General features: G+C 36.3%; 1 protein-coding gene across 3 annotated transcripts in view; it reads right to left on the bottom strand.

The window, feature by feature from the left end:
- The window catches only part of HPSE2 (heparanase 2 (inactive)), a 626,127-nt gene that overhangs the window by 563,508 nt on the left and 40,830 nt on the right, over positions 1-21,789 (bottom strand). For 2 of the 3 annotated variants that reach the window (XM_036829640.1, XM_036829641.1), the window contains exon 3: positions 6,957-7,118. The exons of the other annotated variant lie outside the window; for it this stretch is intronic. In XM_036829640.1, coding sequence (XP_036685535.1) covers positions 6,957-7,118 — 162 coding nt within the window. The remainder of the gene's footprint in view (positions 1-6,956; positions 7,119-21,789) is intronic. 3 annotated transcript variants of the gene reach the window in all.

The following is a 21,789-nucleotide window of genomic DNA, read 5'->3' as shown; positions in this document are numbered from 1 at the left end:
ATGTAAAAAGATCATTAACCTCACTAGTAAGCAATGAAATGTAATTTAAAACAATGCCGTATCAATCACTGTCTATTACAATAACACAGATAAAAGAATGGAAATAATCAGCATGAGCAAAAGACAAGTCAGTTCTCTCATACGCTGTATAAACTGGCATGACCTTTCTGGAAGTCCATTTACTAAATGCATCAAAATTTTAAATGTGTATTCCTTTCACATAGCGCTCATACTTACAGGAATTGCACAAAGATATGCAATGCTGTTCATCACAACATTATTTATAATCATTAAAAATTAGGGACAACCCTGATGTCTATCAATAGAAAATCAGTTAAACAATTACAAAATATTCATACAATAATGCAATTCTAATGTAGCCATTAAAAAGAATATGAACCTATGTTCTTTGATATAGAAAGACGTCTACAAAATATTGTTAAGAAAAAGGATGTTACCAAAAAAAAAAAAAGAAAGAAAAAGGATGTTACAAAATAACAGGCATGTATATTGTATAAATCTGGTTTGTATAAAATTATATGTGTGTTTCCTATACATTTATGGCTTATGTATATGTGTGTGTATGGATAGAGAGATGCCTAGAAGAATGTTAATCAAAATATCTTTCCTCTATCATAATGATAAATAATAATAAAGTCATTCTCATTTTGAAAAAAATATATTTTGACTTTCAAGGGATTGGTTTTAGTGGATAAATATTCAGATGCTTATACACATGAAATAGTGAAGTCATTTTCATTAAAATCATGTGAAAAGCAGCTATCACCACTATTTTTCAATATTTTGGGGAGGTTTTTAGAAAATAAAAGGAAAACAGTAGGTAAAAATTTAGAAAATGGAAAAAATCTACTTTTGTCTTTGATCAATAGTTTCTCTTTATACTGGAAATAAGTTATAAAGAGAAAGAAATTCACTTTCAACATCAACAAAAGTATAAAATATTAAAGAATATATTTAACAAGAAAGGTACAGAAAAATTATAAAATATTATCAAACAACATAAAACAAGAACTGAACAAGTGAAAAGATATATCATAGTAAGTGGAAGACTTAACATCAGAAAAATATCAATCCTTCCCAAATTAGGATACAGATTGAATATAATTCCAATCAAAATCCAGCAATGAATTTTCTTTAACTAGAGAAAATGAAAGTTCATTTCAAAAAGTAATTATATGACAATAGCTGTAAAAATCTTAGAAAAGAAAAACAAAGGTTAATAAGCCTTACCAGACATGAAAACAGTATAACACTGGCACAGAAATAAAGAATAAAAAAATAACATAACGTAGAGTTCAGAAATAGGTACAAATATACGTGGGAGTATAATATACAACATATATGATGTTCCAACTCAGGGGCAAAAGAATGTTTTATTTTAAAAAAAACAGTGTATGCAAAGCTGGCTAGCTACTTGGAAGAAAACAATGTTACATGCTTACATCACACTATATATAAACATAAATTCCAGTCATAGTAAAAGATTAAAGCTCTAAACTAAAAAGAGTTGAAAAATAAATGACATTCAGGGAAGAAAATGGTTTGCAATACACAGGACAAAGGATTAACATTCCTAACTCACAGAGAGCACTTATAAACTGATAAGAAACAGATTAACACCCAATTTTTTTAAAAGGCAAAGATATGAATAGGTAATTCACAAAACAGAAAATATAAATCACCAATAAATATGTGAAAATATACTCGCCCTGGCTATGGCCAGAAAATTGCAACAATGAGATAATATTTTTCACCTGTTAAAGTGGAAAAGCTTGAAAAGAGCACTAATACCCAGCGCTAATGAGAATGCTAGGAAATAACTGCTCTCATACACGGCTAGTGGGAATGGGAATTGCTACAATCTTTTCTGAAAATCATCTGGCAGAATGCATTAAAATTTTAAATGCAAACCATAAAAGCAAAACTGGACTTCATCAAATTTAAAAGTTTCTGCTCTTTGAAAAAAGCTGTTAAAAAATAAAAGGACAAGTCACAGAGGAAAAAAGTATTTGCAAATTGCATGTCAGATAAAGGACTTGTAGCCCAAAATATATACAGAACTCTCAAAACTCAATAGTAAGAAAACAAAAGTCATTATTTTTTTTAAATGGGCAAAAGGTTTGAACAGACACTTCACCAAAGAAGATATATAGATAGCAAATAAGCAAAGAAGAGATACTCAATATCATTAGTCATAAGGTAAATTGCAAATTAAAACCAAAAGACACTACTACTACATACTCACTAGAATAGCTAAAATTTAAAAGACAGACAATGCTAATTATTGGCAAGGATATGGAGTATCTAGAACTCATACACACTGTTGGTGGAATGCCAGATAGTACAGCCACTTTGGAAAACAGTCTGACAGTTTCTTATAAACAGGCACCATAAAATCAAGCAATCCCACTCCTAGGTACCTACCTAAGAGAAATGAAAACATACGTCAACACAAAGATCTGAGAGTAAATGTCTACATTGGCTTTATTCATAATCACCAAAAGCTAGAAATAAACCAAATGTCCATCAACAGATGCATGGATAAATAAATTGTAGGATATTCTTAACATGAAATATTACTCAGCAACAAAAAGAAATGAACTGCTAATATATGCAAAAAGATGACTGAATCTCAAAAAAATCATGCTAAGTGAAAACAATCAAACACACACAACTAATTTATTTTTCCATTGATATGACACTTAGGGACAAATATCAGATCAGACACAGCTAAGGACTGGAGGTTGAGAAAGGAGAGTGACTGCCAAGGGAGACAAAAGAATTTTTAGGGTGATGGAAATGTTCTATATCTTGATGGTGATGACAGTTATATGACTCTATAATATATTAACCTGTCCAAATTTATTTATACTATAATGTAAATTACACCTCAATAAACCTGAATTCATAAAATTTAAAAATATGTATCTTTTGACCCAGACATCCACTTTCAGATATCTATTCTACAGAAATAAATGTGTAAATATGTATAGAAATTAATATACATTAATAGGGAAATGGTAAAATAAAGTATGTTACATTCAATACTATGGAATATAATGCAAATAATTAAACAGACCTGGATATAGTCCTTTGAGAAGTGAAAGAACACTTATTTGAGCCCTTTGCTCGACTGAAGTTAGAAAGATTGGCCAGAACAGGGAAGTATGAGCCTCTTTTGCTCAATTCATTTACCACAGTAATACAATAAAATAAAGCTAACCACAGGAATCTCAGTATATTTTGGAATCTAATGACTGAAAGAAGAGGTACAAAACCATAAGTAGCAGACAATAACATAACAAGAGTCCTCATAAAGGAATTTTGGAAAGCATCTTGAGTAATGCCATCCATTTATAATGGCTATAAGGTTCAGGCTACCTGGAAACAAGAGTTGACTAGATGACTTCACAACACAAATTTTTTAAAAGTTGACTTCATTACAGGATCATACACTATGTTCTACTTACTATGAAGAATGCAACACAAATATAATATTCCTTGCCTTCTGGGAGTTTATGTTCTAAAGAAAATCCTAGAAAGTGTATTGCCCCTTAAGGCTGGCTTTTAACTTTTTATTTTCTGTTTTTCATTTGATTTAGTATAGGCATCCGCCACAAAAGTTCAATTTATACCTCAAAAGAGGGGTGTTCGCCAGGGGAGGGGAGACAAATAACTAAATTCATACCTATAAACAGTTATTTAATAGATGTCCAAATTAACCCTTAAAAAGTAGTCTTTGAGTGAACTTACAATGTGTACACAGCAGAACATTTTCAACAAACTTATAGAGCATTATCACATTAAGAATCATGAGAGCACAAAGATACAGAAGACATGATCACTGTTCTTTCTTAAAGTCACCTACCAAACTCTCCCTTTCATTTATCATCCCTTGAGTAACATGCACTGTGACATTTAATACTCTCAGATTCAAGAAGCTACAGGACAAGATTACATGCATGTGTTGGTGAGTCAGTGTGAAAAACTGCAGCATATTTAAAACAGTTCTATCACTGATGTTCTCCTGGAATTCCTCCATCACCTTCACATAACCTTAGAGTTTACTTCAAAAACCTTCCAGATTAGGTGAGGCTAACATTATTTCCAATACCATGTAAATCATTCACATGAAGATACTAAGACATGTTTAATATCATGCAAAAATACAATCCATTTTTTAAAAAATATTGTATAATGAGGACCACTTGTTTCCATTAACTGGGTTGTCACTAGAACTGTAGAGTTGTTTTCCTTTTATTAAATATTCAGAAGATCCTCAAAGCTAGAATATCATTTGCCCTCATCTGAAGGATGGCTGTTTAAGAGAGATCACAAGCTAGAATGCAGAATATGAAGGCATACCTCTCACCTCAATGCTGACAGTCAGATCAGCTAAAGATGGAACACCTAAGAATGAGGGCTTGCTTGTGAGGTGAAGGGCAAGAGCCATCATTTTTAATAAGCTTTTAAGCAGCTGCCATTTCCATCACTTTATTAATTTCTTACTATACTGACATTTCAATCACTTTATTAATTTTTTTCCTCTACTGTTAACTTAGTTGTCCAATTTAAAAATAAAGACTATACCATTAACTGACCACTAACAGGGAACAATCATGATACACTGCTACATATATACATGAAATTCTGTAAATAATTTGGGAGAGGGGTTGAGGGGAGAGCAGAGACATTAAAAAGTGATCTCTTTCTGAGATTTTGGAGGTCCAGTTTCCTCATCCTGTTTCCACATACTTTCATGGCAGACATTTCAAACATTATGCCAGAGTTATACAAAATAAGTAAAACATCACCAAGCAGAAATCCTAGGGTAGGTGTTCTGAACATGTTGGTAAAGAAAGTCACTTCATTTGAGAGGTCTCTGCCCCTTCAACCTCACCCTCCTTACCAATATACATTCATCACCGAAAAGGGAAATATTTACAGAAGTTAGTTTAGTTATGTTTAAATATTATGTTTAGCTGTCTGGAGACCATGTTCTCAAAATTTATACAAGAAATCAAGGATTAAACTTCATAACAATTAGAAAACTACACTGTGTAAAATCAAAGACTTAGTTAAAGGATATTAAAATAGTTTTACCATTGGTGCTAAAATGAAATGACTCCATCTCTTCTCAACACCTGGCACCAAAACCTTTTGAACTTTCACGTAAACAACCCAGGGCACACCAAATGCTCTGTCTGCAGCAAGGTACCACCTCTGCAACAGGCATTTGGGTGAAAAATGTGGAAAATGCCTGAGGGCTCTTTGAAGCAGCTTGGGAGAAGTGAGAGCAGGAAAGAGGCTCTTCTCTAGGGTAAGTTTGTTTAGTAGAAAGTAAGCAAGTTGTCAGGGTAAAAGTTGACAATGTTGACTCCAACAGTTTGAACTGAGAATAAACATCCAAAGGGATTATGTTACTGAGAATTAGAAAAAATTCCATTGAACTCAATAGAGCACTTGTGTTTTCAAAGATAATATGCCTTCAAGCCACACTCTGGATGCACAGTTTAGGATCAGAATTACCCTAAGCTCTTTCTATGCCACATTAAAGAACACAGGGTCTGACATCTCTAATGTATGCCTAAAAATATTAGAATAAGGATAGCTTAAAATACTGCATTTCCAATAACTGAATTGGAAAATACTATATACATGTACTATTTGTACATTTGAGGTAGACTGAAGAAATTTGGAGAAAAATATGTTCTTCCCAAACATCTAAACTTAAACACAGTTTCACTAACCAATTTAGGATTTATTAGCCATAAATCACTTTTAAGTTTTCCTTCCTTAATGACCTATCAAAGAACAAAATATAGGGCCTATACTTATGAAATCTATAATCCTCTTCTCTGCTCTCCAAAGCCACATTTAAATCTGGCTTTCATCTCATGCTGCTGAGTTTTCCACCAGGTACAGATATAGAGTCAGAAGAGACTTGTGCTTTTTCAAAAGCAAAACAACCTGGTTGCTGGAAGCAACCTGGTGAAATGCCAGGAAGCCTGTAAAAAATTTTTAAATTTTCCTAACTTGGAGTTTACAAAAATAAGTGTGAGATGTTCACAGCCTGTCAGGCATTCCATCTTTTTATTTTTTTAATATTCATACACAAGGGAAAACACACACTTTGGTTTATTAAAATTTATTTGAATCAATATAATGCAGATCTGCCTTGCATTCCCTTAAGAAAATGGAGGTAACTCAGACTGCTCTTCTTAGTTCATCCAAGTCCTACATGATTCTCACATTAGAGTGTGCTATTAGAATTTTTTTCCAAAGCTTGACAAAGGCATGCAACTCACATGCTCTTTACCAGCAAAGTCTGCAGCAGCCCTGCAAAAAGTTGTTTCTCCTTTGAGCTCTCACATATATTCACTTCCCTCCTAGAACCAAGGATGTAAAGGAGTATGGCTCAGTCTCACAGCCTCTTTGTTCTTAAAAAGAAAATCAAATTCCCTAGATATTTTCAAACGCCACCAAGAATAGAACATTCTCAGCTCTGCCTGTGGATCATTATCTCTTTTACATTTCATCTTTATATTCACTGGGTTCACAGAAAGGGCATACACAGAAAGAGGAAAATAGCTGCTTCTTAGACACCAAATTTAGTAATTTTCTCAAATCTATTGGCACACATCTAAAAAGTCATATTTTTACAAGGCTTCGTTAGGTTTTCATTGGTTCTCTCTTTTGAGAACACACATGCTGAACCGTCCATAACCTCAAGCCAAAATACATCTGCAAAATGTAATAAATATTTTATATGAATATAAGAGTCATCACAATTTTAAAAGGGATAAGTGGGAAAAGACAGACAGATGCAGCTCATCTGAATCCCACTTTAGTGTCTCCCAAGCATCAAGTTGCTAACTGATAGAGACCATCAATCTACAGTGCTCTAAGATTCCAGCCGACGCCAATAACCTTACCTGTTAATACGAGATTACTGTAAGTATTGGAGAATTGCTCCTTTAGAAGAACCAGGTGCATCTGAGCTGCTTTCTCCCGTTGGAGCTCCAGCATAACATCAGGGTGCTGGGCAATCTTGCAGCCTTTCTGTTTATCCAAGGCAACATCACTTCGAACAATGTCTAAAAAAAGAAAGAAAGAAGACAGGCAGCAAAAAACAAAACAAAACAAAAGCCATATATACATCTAAGTCCTGTTGCACCCAATATGACAGAATTTATAAACTACCAGCATTTTCATCAAAGTGAAGAGATTCAGAAATAATAAACCTGAAGGGTCTCCTGCTTCATGATGCATCCTACAAGTTTCTCTGGTCATTTCCAAATTCTCTGGAGATTTCTGTTTCTTAGCTTTCTCTGACCTCATTTAAGATTCTCACTCCTCCATTCCCCTTCTCAGCTCACATCCAGGACTTATGTGCCTCCTGGTCCCTTTTCTTAACATCTTTTACCATGGGGAAAAATAATACGACTTTGCCTGAATACTAGTGACTATGAAGGTCATTCCCTCTACTTCAGGCTGTAGGACTGGGTGATAGCACCAGCATGTGTATTCAGGATACTTGGCCTGTTTTCAAATTTATCCCCCAGCCAGCCCATTCAGCTCAAATGAAAGCTGCCATTCTGTGGTATGACTGCTTAGGACTTCTACTGCTATTTTTCATGTACCTCTGAGTATACTCAGACTCATTAATTGCCCTTTAAATATATAAAGTATATAAAAGTATTTTGTGGGTCACTGAAGAAAGCAAGAGTAGGGCTAGAGTCACTTTGGAGAACTGCCTCTTTCCCAATTATTTTCCTATTCGTGATAGGCTGCCTTTCACACTTCAGTATGATTTTCACTCAAAGCACATGTATTCTCCAGAAAACAGCCCTTCTCAAAAACAAACATTCATCTAGAATGCTGCCCAAAAAGCAGGGACCTTTTATGTCCTGAAGTAATTTTTTTATTTTTACAAATTAAAAGATAACTCAGCTGATTATCATAGGGACAAATGATATTATCAGCAGCAATCAGAATGACAACTCTAGAAACTTTCAAGTTTTACATAACAAACTAAAGGATTTTAGGGAAAAAAAGTGCTAAAAATAAAAAAACTGCTCTGCCACTACTGACACCAACGGCTTTGGAAAAGAAAAACTAACACCCATGTCAATGGTACCAATAGGAAAGATTTGGCTCTTTAATCAATATCAATGACACCTAAGAGAAAATAGGGCATGTGACATGAAGGGTTGATCATCATTCTGTGCAAAAGATTTTCAAACACATCAAAAGAGCCCTAAAAGAGAAGATCAGATATAAAAACAAACCCGTGACAACTTCTACCTTCTGAGCATTAGGATGTGTGGTTGACAAAGATTAGCCAGATGTAAGAATGGTCCTCACTCACTCTTAGATAAAAATAGAGGAGCTGGTTGGAAATAATGCAATATTTATGCCTAAACATATTTATACCAATTTCTAGGATGTAGGCAATAAGGTGCACTCATTTAACAATCAAGTAAGTAATAATCTCATAGATTTTCTGAGCCTTGAATACAAAATTAGAATAAATTTAAGAATACACTCTAGTTTATAAGATCATCAATAGAAGGTAAGAGGAATAATGAATACAGTATACATCTATTTAAATTACACTCCGTAAAATTTTTTAAATATAGTGTATCATTGAATCCTTCCAACCATCGATGAAAGCAGACATTGTTGACTAGCTGAGCCAAATCCTAAACACAATCCCTTCTCCTTTGCCTTCCTCTACTACAGAGACTGAAGAGCTAAAATATACAATTCTCCAGCTTTCCTTGAAGCAAAGAGTGGCCATGTTAACATGCTTCTGGCCAATGAGCTGCAGGCACACATCCCTAGTAGGACTTCCCTGGCCAAATTAAAAGACAGAACTTCACTAAGACCAGTTTTTTTTCCTTCAGCCCTTTAGTCCTTCCTATTCTTTATGCCTAAAACACAAACAAAGTTATAGTAGCCATTTTGTGGCAATGAATCAAGAAGCAAGAGGGCAAAGGTCTTACGCACTAAGTGTGGTGAACAGGAAGATGGGAAGAGCTTAAGTCCCCTAACGTCATTATTGAGCTACCATACTTGTGCTAGACTGCTTATCTTTTGTTTCTTGTTATGTAACATAAAGGCACTATTTGTATAAACCATTAATAGTCAGTCATCTATTTTTGAAATCCTAATCTGTTTTGTAATCCTAAATGATAATGAGTAATATTATTATCCCTAATTTATATATGGAAAAACTGAGGTCCACAAAGCGTAAGTGACTTGCTCAAGTTCACGTATCATGGTCAGTCCCCAAATCCAGAAATTTTCAAAGCCAAATCCACTGATCTTTCCAGAAGTTACTCCTATATAGAAACTCAAGAACTTAATAGTAAAGTATGGTAAACAGTAAAACTGAGGAAATAGAAAACCTTTTTATACTATACAGTAGCATGCCACAGCTGATCTATCCAGAAAAGAAATACAGATGATACTTTCCCAAAAAACATTACAAAACTTGTACCAGAATATACTACAAAGAGGAAAAAGAGGTTTCACAATTATCCTGATATCTTCTAATAGAAGTCTAATTCAAAGGGTAGAATATCTACTAAACTCTCTATTTCCTATGTAACAAATGTATTGCGCAGAAGGTAGAAGAAGCATAATTACAACTGATATCCTCAACGTCATTTAAGCCAGAACCTTGAAATAAAGTGAACAAATTACCTAATATTAAGAATAGTAAGGAAAGAAAACAATGGGCATGGCCTAACAAACGTCCTAGACTTAAAAAGTACATTTCAACAATGTTTGGGGAAAACATAGATTTGCAATATAGAATCTTTCTTAATTGAGGTATAGTTGATTCACAATACTATATTAATTTCAGGTCTACAAAATCATGATTCAATATTTTTATAGATTATACTCCATTTAAAGTTATTATAAAATATTGGCTATATTCCCTGTACTGTACAATATATCCTTGTGGCTTATTTATTTTATATATGGTAGTTTGTAACTCTTAATCCCCTATCCCTATTTTGCCCCTCCCCGCCTTCCCTCTACCTACTGGTAACCACTAATTTGTTCTCTATATCTGTGTCTTTTTGTTTTGTTATATTCATTCTTTCGTTTATTAGATTATTCTACATATAAGTGATAACATATACTATTTGTCTTTCTCTGACTTATTTCACTAAGCATAATACCCTCCAGGTCCATCCATGTTGTTGCAAATGGCAAGATTTCATCTTTTTATGGCTGAGTAACATTCCACTGTTCTATCAACAGATGAATGGATAAAGATGTGATGTGATACACACACACACACACACACACACACACACACACACACATATATAATCTCACATGTGACTGACCCCGTCAGTCATATGATTTATAAATATTTTTTTCCCATTCAGTAGATTGTCTTTTCATTTTCGCAATGGTTTCCTCTGCTGTGCAAAAGCTTTCTAAGTCCATTTGTTTAGTTTTGCTTTTGTTTCCCTTTATCTTAGTAGATCCAAAAAATATTGCCATGATTAATATCAAAGAGTGTTCTGCCTATGTTTTCTTCTAGGAGTTTTACGGTTTTCAATCTTACATTTAGGTCTTTAATCCATTTTGAATTTATTTTTGTATATGGTGTGAGAAAGTAGTCCAGTTTGATTCTTTTGCATGTAGCTGTCCAGTTTTCCCAGCACCACTTATTGAAGAGAGTGCTTTTCCCCATTGTATATTCTTGCTTTTTTTTGTCATAGATTAATTGACCATAAATGTGTGGGTTTATTTCTGGGCTCTCTATTCTGTTCCATTGATCTGTGCATCTGTTTTTGTGTAGGTACCATTCTGTTTTGATTACTGTAGCTTTGTAGTACAGTCTGAAGTCAGGGCATAATACCTCTGGATCTGTTCATCTTTCTCAACATTGCTTTAGCTGTTCAGGGTCTTTTGTGTTTCCACACAAATTTTAAAATTGTGTTCTAGTTCTGTGAAAAAAATGCCATTGATATTTTGATAGGGATTGCATTGAATATATAGATTGCCTGGGGTAGTATGGTCATTTTAACAATAATGATTCTTCCAATCCATGAACACGTAATTATCTTTTCATCTGTTTGTGTTATCTTCAATTTCTTACACCAGTGTCTTATAGTTCTCTGAGTACAGGTCTTAGGTAGGTTTCTTCCTAGGTATTTTATTCTTTTTGATGTGATTGTAAATGGGATTGCTTCCTTAGTTTCTGTTCCTGATAGTTCATCGTTATATAGAAATGCAAAGATATCTGTATATTAATTTTGTATCCTGCAACTTTACCAAATTCATTGATGAGCTCTAGTAGTTTTCTGGTGGTGTCTTTAGGATTTTCTATGTACAGTATTATGTCATCTGCAAACAGTGACAGTTTTACTTCTTCTTTTCCAATTTGGATTCCTTTTATTTCTCTTCCTTCTCTGACTGCTGTGGCTAGGACTTCCAAAACTATGCTGAATAGAAGTGGTGAGAGTATCTAGGCACGCTTCTGGCCCATACAAGTCAATATATAGAATTAACCATCACAGTGACATTCTGGAAAAGGCAAACCTATTGTGCAGGAATCAGATCAGTGATTGCAAGAGAAATGGAGATTACTGAACATAAAGGGATATGAGGGAAGTTTGCGGGAGGTGATGGAATGTGCCATATTTTTATGTGGTGGTAGTTACATGACCATATAGGTCTGTCAGAACTCATTGAATTGTACACATAAAATGGGTGAATTTCCTTATATGTAATTATACCTCAATAAACATGAATTTTTTAAAAAAAGTGGTGAGAGTAAACATCCTGTCTTGTTCCTCATCTTAGAGGAAATGTGTTCAGCTTTTCACCATTGAACATGCTGTTAGCTATGAGTTTGTCATATATGGCCTTTACTGGGTTGAGGTATGCTCCCTCTATGCTCATTTTCTAGAGATTTTTTATCATAAATGGATGTTGAACTTTATCAAAGCATTTTGTGCATCTATTGAGATGACCATATGGCTTTTATTCTTCAATTTGTTAATGTAATGTATCACATTGATTGATTTGCAAGTACTGAAAAATCCTTGCATCCCTGGGATAAATCCCACTTGATTATGGTGTATGATCCTTTAATATAATGTTGGATTCAGTTAGCTAATATTTTGTTGAGGACTTTTGCATCTATGTTCATACAGTTAACTATTGTAATTTTCTTTTTTTGTGGTATCTTTGTCCAGTTTTGGTATCAGGGTGATGCTGGCCTTATAGAATAAGTTTGGAAGTGTTCCTCTCTCTGCAATTTTTTGGAATAGTTTCAGAAGGATGGGTTTTAACTCTTATTTAAATGTTTGGTAGAATCCACCTATGAAGCCAACTGGTCTTGAACTTTTTATTACAATTCAATTTCATTACTGGTAATTGGTCTGTTTCGTATTTTCTATTTCTTCCTGATTCAGTTGGGAGATTGTACATTTCTAGAAATTTGTCCCTTTCTTCTATGTTGCCCATTTTATCAGTGTATAATTGTTCATAGCAATCTCTTATGATCCTCTCTATTTCTGTGGTGTCAGTTGTAAACTTCTTTTTCATTTCTGGTTTTACTGATTTGGGCCCTCTCTCTTTTTTTCTTTATGAGTCTAGCTGAAAGTTCATCAATTTTGTTTAGCTTTTCAAAGAACCAGCTCTTAGTTCCATTGAGCTTCTCTATTTTTTGTTGGTCTCTATTTCATTTATTTCTGCTCTGATCTTTATGATTTCTCTCCTTCAACTAAATTTGGGTTTTGTTTGTTCTTCTTTTTCTCGTTCCTTTAGGTGTAAGATTAGTTTGTTTCTTTGAGATTTTTCTTCTTTCCTGAGGTAAAGCTTGAATCACTATAAACTTCCCTCTTAGAATTGTTTTTGCTATATCCCATTAACTTTGAATCATTGTGTTTTCATTTTCACTTGTCTCCAGGTATTTTTTTTATTTCTTCTTTGATTTCTTCAGTGATACATTGCTTGTCTAGTAGCATACTGTTTACCTTCCACATGTTTGTGTTTTTCCCTTAACTACTTATAGTGGATATAGATGATTTTACTATTTTTGTCTTTTAATCTTCCCACTTGCTTTGTATGTCATTGACTTACTACACTTACTATATATTTGCCTTTACCAGTGAACTTTTTCTTTTCATAATTTTCATGTTTCTAGTTATGACCTTTTCTTTTTCACTAAAAAAGTCCTTTTAACAGTTTTGTAAAGTTGATTTTGTGGTGCTGAACCCTTTTAGCTTCTGCTTGTCTGTAAAACTTTTGATCTCTCCAAATCTGAATGAAACCCTTGACAGATAGAGTATTCTTGGTTGCAGGTTTTTCCCTTTCATAATTTTAAATATATCATGCCATGCCCTTCTGGCCTACAGAGTTTCTGCTGAAAATTCAGCTGACAGCCTTATGGGAGTTCCCTTGTATGTAACTTGTTGCTTTTCCCTTTCTGCTTTTAATAGTCTTTATTTATCTTTAATTTTTGCCATTCTAATTACAATGTGACTTGGGGTTGTCCTTTTGGGTTGATCCTGTTTGGGTCTCTCTGTGCTTCCTGGACCTGGATGTCTGTTTCCATTCCCAGGTTAGGGAAGTTTTCAGCTGTTAAGTTTTCAAATGTGTTCTCTGCCCTTTTCTCTCTCTCTTCTCCTTCTGGGACCCTACAATGCGAACGTTAATACACTTGATGTTGTCTCAGAGGTCTCTTACACTGTCTTCATTTCTTTCTTTTTTTTTCTTTTCTGTTCAGCTTCAATAGTTTCCACTACCCTGTCTTCCAACTCACTAATCTGTTCCTCTGTATCATTTAAACTACTGTTGATCCCTTCTAGTGTATTTTTTACCTCAGTTATCGTATTCTTCATCTCTGTTTGGTTCGTCTTTATATTTTCTAACTCTTTGTTTAAAACTTCAAACTTCTCATACTATTGATCCATTCTTCTCCCGAGTTCTTTGACCATCTTTATAATCATTACCTTGAACTCTTTATTGGGTAGATTGCCTATCTCCACTTTACTTATTTCTTCTTCTGAAGTCTTATTTTGTTCTTTCATTTGGAACTTGTTCCTGTTGCCTCATCTTGCCTAATTTGTTGTTTTTATTTCTATATATCTGGTAGGTTGGTTACATTTCCCAGCCTTGGAGAAGTGGCCTTTTGTAGGAGACATCCTATGCATCCCAGCAGCATACTCCCCTCTGGTCACCAGAACCGTATGCTCTAGGCATGTCCCCTATGTGGGCCGCATGGGTCCTTCTGTTGTGGAGGGCTGACTGCTGTGGGCAGTCTTGTAGGCATGGCTATCCACAGTTCAGTTGGTTGCCAGGCCCTGCCTTATGTGGAGGTTGCTAGCTGCTGGTTGAGGAGCTGGGTCACAAGATGGCTGTCTGTGGAACCCTGGGGGGTCCTGGGGTTAGTGCTGGTTCACTGGTGGGCAGAGCCAGGTTCTGGAGTTGGTAGCTGTGAGACCTGGGTTCCTGGATCTAGTGTGTCCTGCCAGTGGGTGGGGCTGGTTCCTGACACAACTGGCTGCAGGTTCTAGGGTGTCCCAAAGCTGGTGTTGGCCTGCTGATGAGTGGAGCTGGATAATGAAGTGGCTGGCTGAGGAGTCTAAGGTATCTCAGAGCTGCTGTTGGCCTGCTAGTTGGTGGGGCTGGGGCCCAGAGGATCCCAGGGCTGGTATCAGCCTGCTAGTTGATGGGGTCAGGGCCCAGGGGGTCCAGAGGTGACTGCTGGCTTACTGATGGGCAGAGCCGACTCCTAGGATCTCTGGCTGCAGGGCCCTGGAATTGGTGCTGGCCCACTGGCAGGCAGCCAGCTCCTGATGCAGCTGGCTAAGTCCAGGGTGTCCCAAAGCTTGTGGCCTGCTTGTGAGTGGGGCCAGATCCCAGGACAGCTGGCTGAGGGGCCTCAGGTGTCTCAGAGCTGGGGTTGGCTGCCTGGTGGGTAGGCTGGGTCCTGGTACAGCAGGCTGCAAGGCTATGGTGGTCCTGAGACTCGTGTCCACCTGCTGATGGGTGGAGTTGGGGCCCAGGGGATTCTGGAGCTGGTGCTCACCCATCGGTGGGTGAAGCTGGGTCCTGGGGCTAAAGCCAGCCGACTGACAGGCAGAGCTGAGTTCTGGGGTCGCTGGCTGAAGGGCCCAGGTGTCCTATAGCTGGTGTCAGCCCATTGATGGGTGAGGCCAAGGCCCTGGGAGTTTTGGGGCTAATGTTGGCTCACTGGTAGATGGAGCCATGTCCAAGATACCTGGAAGCAGGGCCCTGGAGGTCCTGGAGTTGGTATTGGCCCATTGGTGGGTGGGGCTGGTTGCAGGGTCCAGGGTGTCCCAAAGCTTATTCCAGCCTGCTGGTGGGTGGGCTGGGTCTTGCCACGCAGGCTGCAGGGCTGCAGTGGCCCTGGGGCTGCTGTTGGCCCACTGATGGACAGAGCTTGGTCCCGGGGTCTCTGGCTGCAGGGCCCTGGGTGTCCCAAGGTTAATGCCTGCAACAGGGGTGTGTCAGGCCCAGTTCTCAGCCCTCTGGTGGACATGGCCTTCTCCCAGGGTGGCTGTGGGCTTAGGGGATCTTAAGGCAGCCTGCCTGCTGGTGCGTGGGGCTGTGTCCCTGCCCAGCTAGTTGCTTGGCCTGAGGCATTCCAGTACTGGTACCAATAGGCTAGGAGTGGGGCCAGGTCCCAGTGCTAATAAGCTAGAGGGAGAATTCCAAATTGGCATTTGCCAGCACCAGTGTCCACATGGTATAACAAGCTCCCCAAAATGGCTTCTGCCAGTGTCTATGTCCCCAGGGTGAGCTCCAGTTGCCTCCTGCCTCTCCAAGAGGCTCTCCAAGATGAGGAGGCGGGTCTGACCTAGGCTCCTTTCAAATTACTGTTTCTGCCCTAGGTCCTGGAAGGTGTGGGATATTGTGTGTGCCCTTTAAGAGTGGGGTTTCTATCTCCCACAGCCCTCTCGTTCTCCTGAAAGTAAGCCCTGCGGGCCTTCAAAGCCAAACATTCTGGGGGTTCATCTTCCCAGTACAGGACCCTCAGGCAAGGGCTCAGACCCATGGCTCCTTCAGAAGAACCTCTGCTATTTTATTTATCCTCCCCTTTACAGGTCACTCACCCAGGGATATGGGTCTTGACCATACCACAACTCCACCCCTCCTGCCCATCTTATTGTGGTTCTTTCTTTATATCTTTAGTTGCAGAAGATCTTTTCAGTTAGATTCTGGTCTTTCTCATCAACAGTTGCTCTGTAAATAGTTGTGATTTTGGTGTGTCCATGAGAGGAGGTGAGCTCAGGGTCTTCCACCATCTTGGTCAAACTCCCTATAGACTCTTTATTCAACCCTAATCTGTTTGAAATTGTATTAAAGACTAGATAAGCACAAAGCAAGGACACTTATCAACGATGTACAAGGCCACAGGTCCAGGAAAAGAGTTAATATCATAGATAGTAGACTCAAAATTCAAAATTATCTTGGGACCCTAGAAACTAAGAGTGAAATCTCCAAAATGTAGGGTGAAGACATGAACACAAAGTACTGCATTTATACTGAAAGTTAATTACACAGATGGGAAGACCAAATCAGACAGAAGTTTGAATATTTAAGATCTTATTAAGATCTGTAGGTTTTAGTTGAATATAAGCTTAATACAAGTCAGTGATATGCTACCAAATACGATATTACTGTAATCAGGATTAGTGCAATCAGACTAAATTAATAGAACTAGAATATCCAGAATATAGGAGGTAACATGGCCACACTGCATTCTATGCCAGCCAAGGGCAGCATAGTGAAGAGTTGGAGTTAAACAAACCTAGGCTCAAATTCTGGCATAAAGGTCACTTGTTAGTTGCAAAAGTGACAGACAAAAGCACCTCTGTAAGCCTCAATTTCTTCATCTACTGTTATTGTAGAGATGTAGAAGACTTAGCACTATGCATGCAACATAATAAGAGCTCTATAAAGGGTAGGTATTATTATTGTTATTAGTATGCTACTTGTGGTATTATTCACTTCCAGCTGTAATAGTCTCAGCAGTATACTAATCATTTGGAGTGCATCCAAAGAAAAGCACCAAGAGAGGAAATAATTTTATTTTTCAAATAGCTGAAAAAAAACTGAGAGTGTTGACCTTGGCAAAGAAAAAACTAAAGAAGACCTGCTTTCATACATAAGAGACTTATTCTGTATAAATCCAGAAAGCCAAACATTATAGGAGTAACCAAAAGACATACTATTCAATTACACATAAGAAAACTGTAGCAACAGAAGCTGTCCTATAAGGAAAAGAGCTACTTGAGGATGGAGTTTCCTCATAAAACCTCCATACAGTTTTCCACAGTGGTTGCACCCATTTACATTCCCACCAAAGTGCAGAGGTTCCCTTTTCTCCACACCCTCACCAACAGTGTTATTTCTTGTTTTTTTTTTTTATTATAGCCATTCTAACAGATATGAGGTGATATCTCATTGTGGTTTTGATTTGTATTTCCCTAATGATTAGTGATGTTAAGCATTTTTTCATGTACCTGCTGGCCACCTGTATGTCTTCTTTGGAAAAATGTCTCTTCAGATCTTCTGGCCATTTTTTGATCAGATTTTTGGGGGTTTTTCTGTTTGTTTGTTTGTTATAGAGTTATAAAAGTTCTTTATATATTTGGGATATTGACCCCTTATCAGATATATTTGCAAATATTTTGTCCCATTCAGTAAGTTGCCTTTTCATTTTGTTGATGCTTTCCTTTGCTGTGCAAGACAAAATTATTTTTAAGACAAGAAATATTACTGGAGACACATAGAGACAGATCATAGTGATAAAAGAGTCAATATATTAGGAATATATAACAACCATAAATGTATATACACATAACAAGTGAATTCCAAAATACATGAAGCAAAATCTGACTAAACTGCAAGGGGAATTTAACAATTATAGTTGGAGATTTCACTACTCCGCTCAGTATTTGATGGAACTAGACAGAAAAACAGTAAGAGTATCAAAGGTATGAAAAATACTATCTACCAATTTGACCTACTGACATTTATAGAATACACCAAACAAAAGCAGAATACACATACTTTCTAAGCACACATGAAACAATCAGGATATTCCTATGCCAGGCCATAAAGTAATCTCATAAATTTAAAAGGACTGAAGTCATACAAAGTATGTTCTCTGACAGCATTGGAATTAAATTAGGAATCCATAACAGAAAATCTCTAGAAAATCCCCAAATACTAAGAAACTAAACAACACACTTCTAAATAATGTATGGGTCAAAAAATCACAAGGGAAATTAGAAAATATTTTGAACTGAATGAAAGTGGAGGCACAAAATATCAAAATTTATGGAACAGCGCCTAAATGCTTAGAGAGAAAATTATAGCTTTACACACCTATATTAGAAAGGAAGAAGAATCTCAAGTCAATAATGTAAGTTCCCACTTAGAAGCTAGAAAAATTAAAAATTAAACAAAAGCAAGCAGAAAGAAAATAATAAATATTTCTATTGATTTCTTTTCTGACAGAAATTTATGAAATAGAAAACAGAGAAACAACAGAGAAAAATCAATAAAACAAAGGACTTCCCTGCTGGCTCAGTGGTTAAGAATCAGCCTGCCAATGCAGGAGACATGGGTTGGGGCCCTAGTCCGGGAAGATCCCACATGCTGCGGAGCAACTAAGCTCATGTGCCACAACTACTGAGCCTGCGCTCTAGAGCCCGCAAGCCACAACTACTGAGCCTGTGTGCCACAACTACTGAAGCCCACACTCCTAGAGCCCGTGCTCCACAACAAGAGAAGGCACTGCAATGAGAAGCCCGCGCACCGCAACAAAGAGTAGCCCCTGCTCACCGCAACTAGAGAAAGCCCGCGTGCAGCAACGAAGACCCAACGCAGCCAAAAAATAAAAAATAAATAAAATAAATTTATTTTTTAAAAAAATCAATGAAACAAAATACTGCTTCTCTGAAATAAACAAAATTGGAAAACCTTAAGCTAGACTGACAAAGTAAAAAGACACAAATTATCAAAACCAGGGGAGGAAGGGCAATTTCAAAAGGTTATATACTGTATAATTCCATTCATACAACATTTTCAAAATGACAAAATTATAGTAATAGAGAACAGATTATAAACAAGTAGCATGAGGTTGTTGCTTTCATGTGGTGCAAATTGTTCTGTATTCTGATTGTTATATTGGTTACAGAAATTCATGTATGTAATAAAATTTCATAAAACTACACACACACACGAAATGAATACGTGTAAAAACTGGTGAAATACAAATAAAGTCTGTAGTTTAGTTAACTTACTGTGCTATTTTTACAAATTTTTATGAGTCTACCATTATTTCAAAATAAAGTTTTAAAAGAACTTAGTCTTTTTAACCTCATACCACATACAAAAAGTTAATTCAAAATGGACATATGTCTAAATATAAGAACTAAAGCTATTGATTTTCTAGAAAATGTACAAGAAAGTCTGTTTCCTTAGGTTAGATAAAGATTTCTTAGTTATAACACCAAAAGTACAATTCACAGTGAAAAAAAAATAATGGATTGAACTTCACCAAAAGGAAAAGATTTTAATCTTTAAGACATCATTAAGAAAATGAAAAGACAGAAATAAATAATTGGGGCCTAATTAAACTTAAAAGCTTTTGCACAGCAAAGGAAATCATCGCTAAATTGAAAACACAACGTACTGAATGGAAAAAATATTTGTAAATGATATGACCGATAAGGGGTTAATATCCAAAATACATAAGTAGTTTATACAACTCAGTATTAATAATTAATAGTGCGACAACATGGATGGACCTGGAGGGTTTTATGCTAAGTGAAATAAGTCAGACAGAGAAAGACAAATACTACAAATATCACTTATATATGGAATAATCTAAAAAATGAAACAAAAGAATGAATATAACAAAACAGAAGAAGACTCACAGAGAACAAACTAGTGGTTACCAGTGGGTAGAGAGAAAGAGGGAGAGGCAAAATAAGGATAGGGGATTAAGAGGTACAAACTACCATGTATAAAATAAATAAGCTACAAAGATATATTGTACAGCACAGGGAATATAGCCAATATTTTATAATAACTTTAAATGGTGTATAATCTATAAAAATACTGAATCACTATCTGTAGACCTGAAATTAATATAATATTGTAAATCAATTATACTTCAATTTTAAAAAATTTTAAGAAAATGAAAAGACACAGCTGAGAGAAAATATTTGAAAATCATATATACAATAAAATATATTATACTACTTAATAAAAGAATTAACAACCCAATTTAAAATGGTCAAAATATCTGAATAGACATTCCACCAAAGAAGATATACAAATTTCTAATAAGTATATGAAAAGCTATACATCAGTAGTCATTAGGAAAATGCAAACTAAAACCACAACAAGGTGCTACCCCTGTGATCCAAAAGACTGACAATACCAAGTGTTAACAAGTATGTAGAGAAACAGATCCTTCATACGCTGCTGGTGAGAATGTAAAATGCCATGGCTACTTTGGAAAACACTTTAGCAGTTTCTTAAAAAGATAAATTTAAACCTACTGTACAACCCAACAAAACCACCCCTAGCATGTTCACAGCAGCATTATTCACAATAGCCAAAAGGTAAAAGTAGCTCAAGGGTCCACTGACAGATAAGTAAACAAAATGTGGTATATATACAATGGAATATTATTCAGGCTTAAAAGGAAGGAAATTCTGACACATGCTACAACATGGATGAACCTAGAATATATTATGCTAAGTGAAATAATCCAGTCACAAAAAGACAAATACTCTTATGATTCCATTTGTATGAGGTACATAGGGTGGTCAAATGTATAGAGACAGAAAGTAGAATTGGTGGTTGCCAGGGGACTGGGAGGAGGGGAGAACAAGAAGTTATTTTTTAATGGGTACAGAGTTTCAGTTTTACAAGATGTAAAGAGTTCTGAAGATGGATGGTGGTGATGGTTGCACAACAATGTGAATGTACTTAACACCATTTAATTGTACATTTAAACATGGTTAAGATGGTAAATTTTATTATGTGTATTTTACTACAATTAGAAATTTTTAAGTAATAAAAATAACCAGAATCATAGGGTTTTTCAAAAAGTAAAACAAAACATGAGTCACCTTAAAACCTTGGGACTGCAAAGCTATTGTTATATAGTCCATGTTCAGTTTTCTCTGTAGATTATATGAGTTTAGATATCACAGCTTTGATAGAATTTTGTATGCTGCTATTGCAGTGCCAGATCCAGAAGAGTAAGGTGCAGGCCTGAAGAACAGCAGCCTAGCTTTGTCACAATCCAGTCCCTCAAGCATATCCAGCCCAGGACATAGCCAACAGAAGACCACAAACAGAATGGACAGGATAAGGACTCTTCCATAACAAGACTATGAAGCCACTTCCAAACCAAGACCGGAGGGAGGGAAGTGGGCGGGGGGGGGGGCGATGAGTGTATTTCCTGTGCCCTGCCTGTGGCTCTGGCCTTTCTTCTTCTTTTTTTAGTTGACCAATTTTTAGTTTGGAAGAAAAAGAAAAAGGCAAAAGAACGTGAGTTTGAGATTTACAGAAAATACCAAAAAAAAAAAAAAAAAAAAAAATGGGGGCTGTTCTCACACAAACTGACCAAGGGTAAGACTAGAGACACTCCCTCCCCTCCTAGCTTCAATCCAGCCACTATAAACAGCAGCAGGAAAAGAAAGAACCTAACTATTCTGAAGATCCTAACTATTC

The sequence above is a fragment of the Balaenoptera musculus genome, chromosome 16 (genome assembly GCF_009873245.2).
Source record: "Balaenoptera musculus isolate JJ_BM4_2016_0621 chromosome 16, mBalMus1.pri.v3, whole genome shotgun sequence".
Taxonomy (NCBI): domain Eukaryota; kingdom Metazoa; phylum Chordata; class Mammalia; order Artiodactyla; family Balaenopteridae; genus Balaenoptera; species Balaenoptera musculus.
Note: the sequence above shows the minus strand (reverse complement) of the source record. Positions and strands in the feature narration are given on the sequence as shown.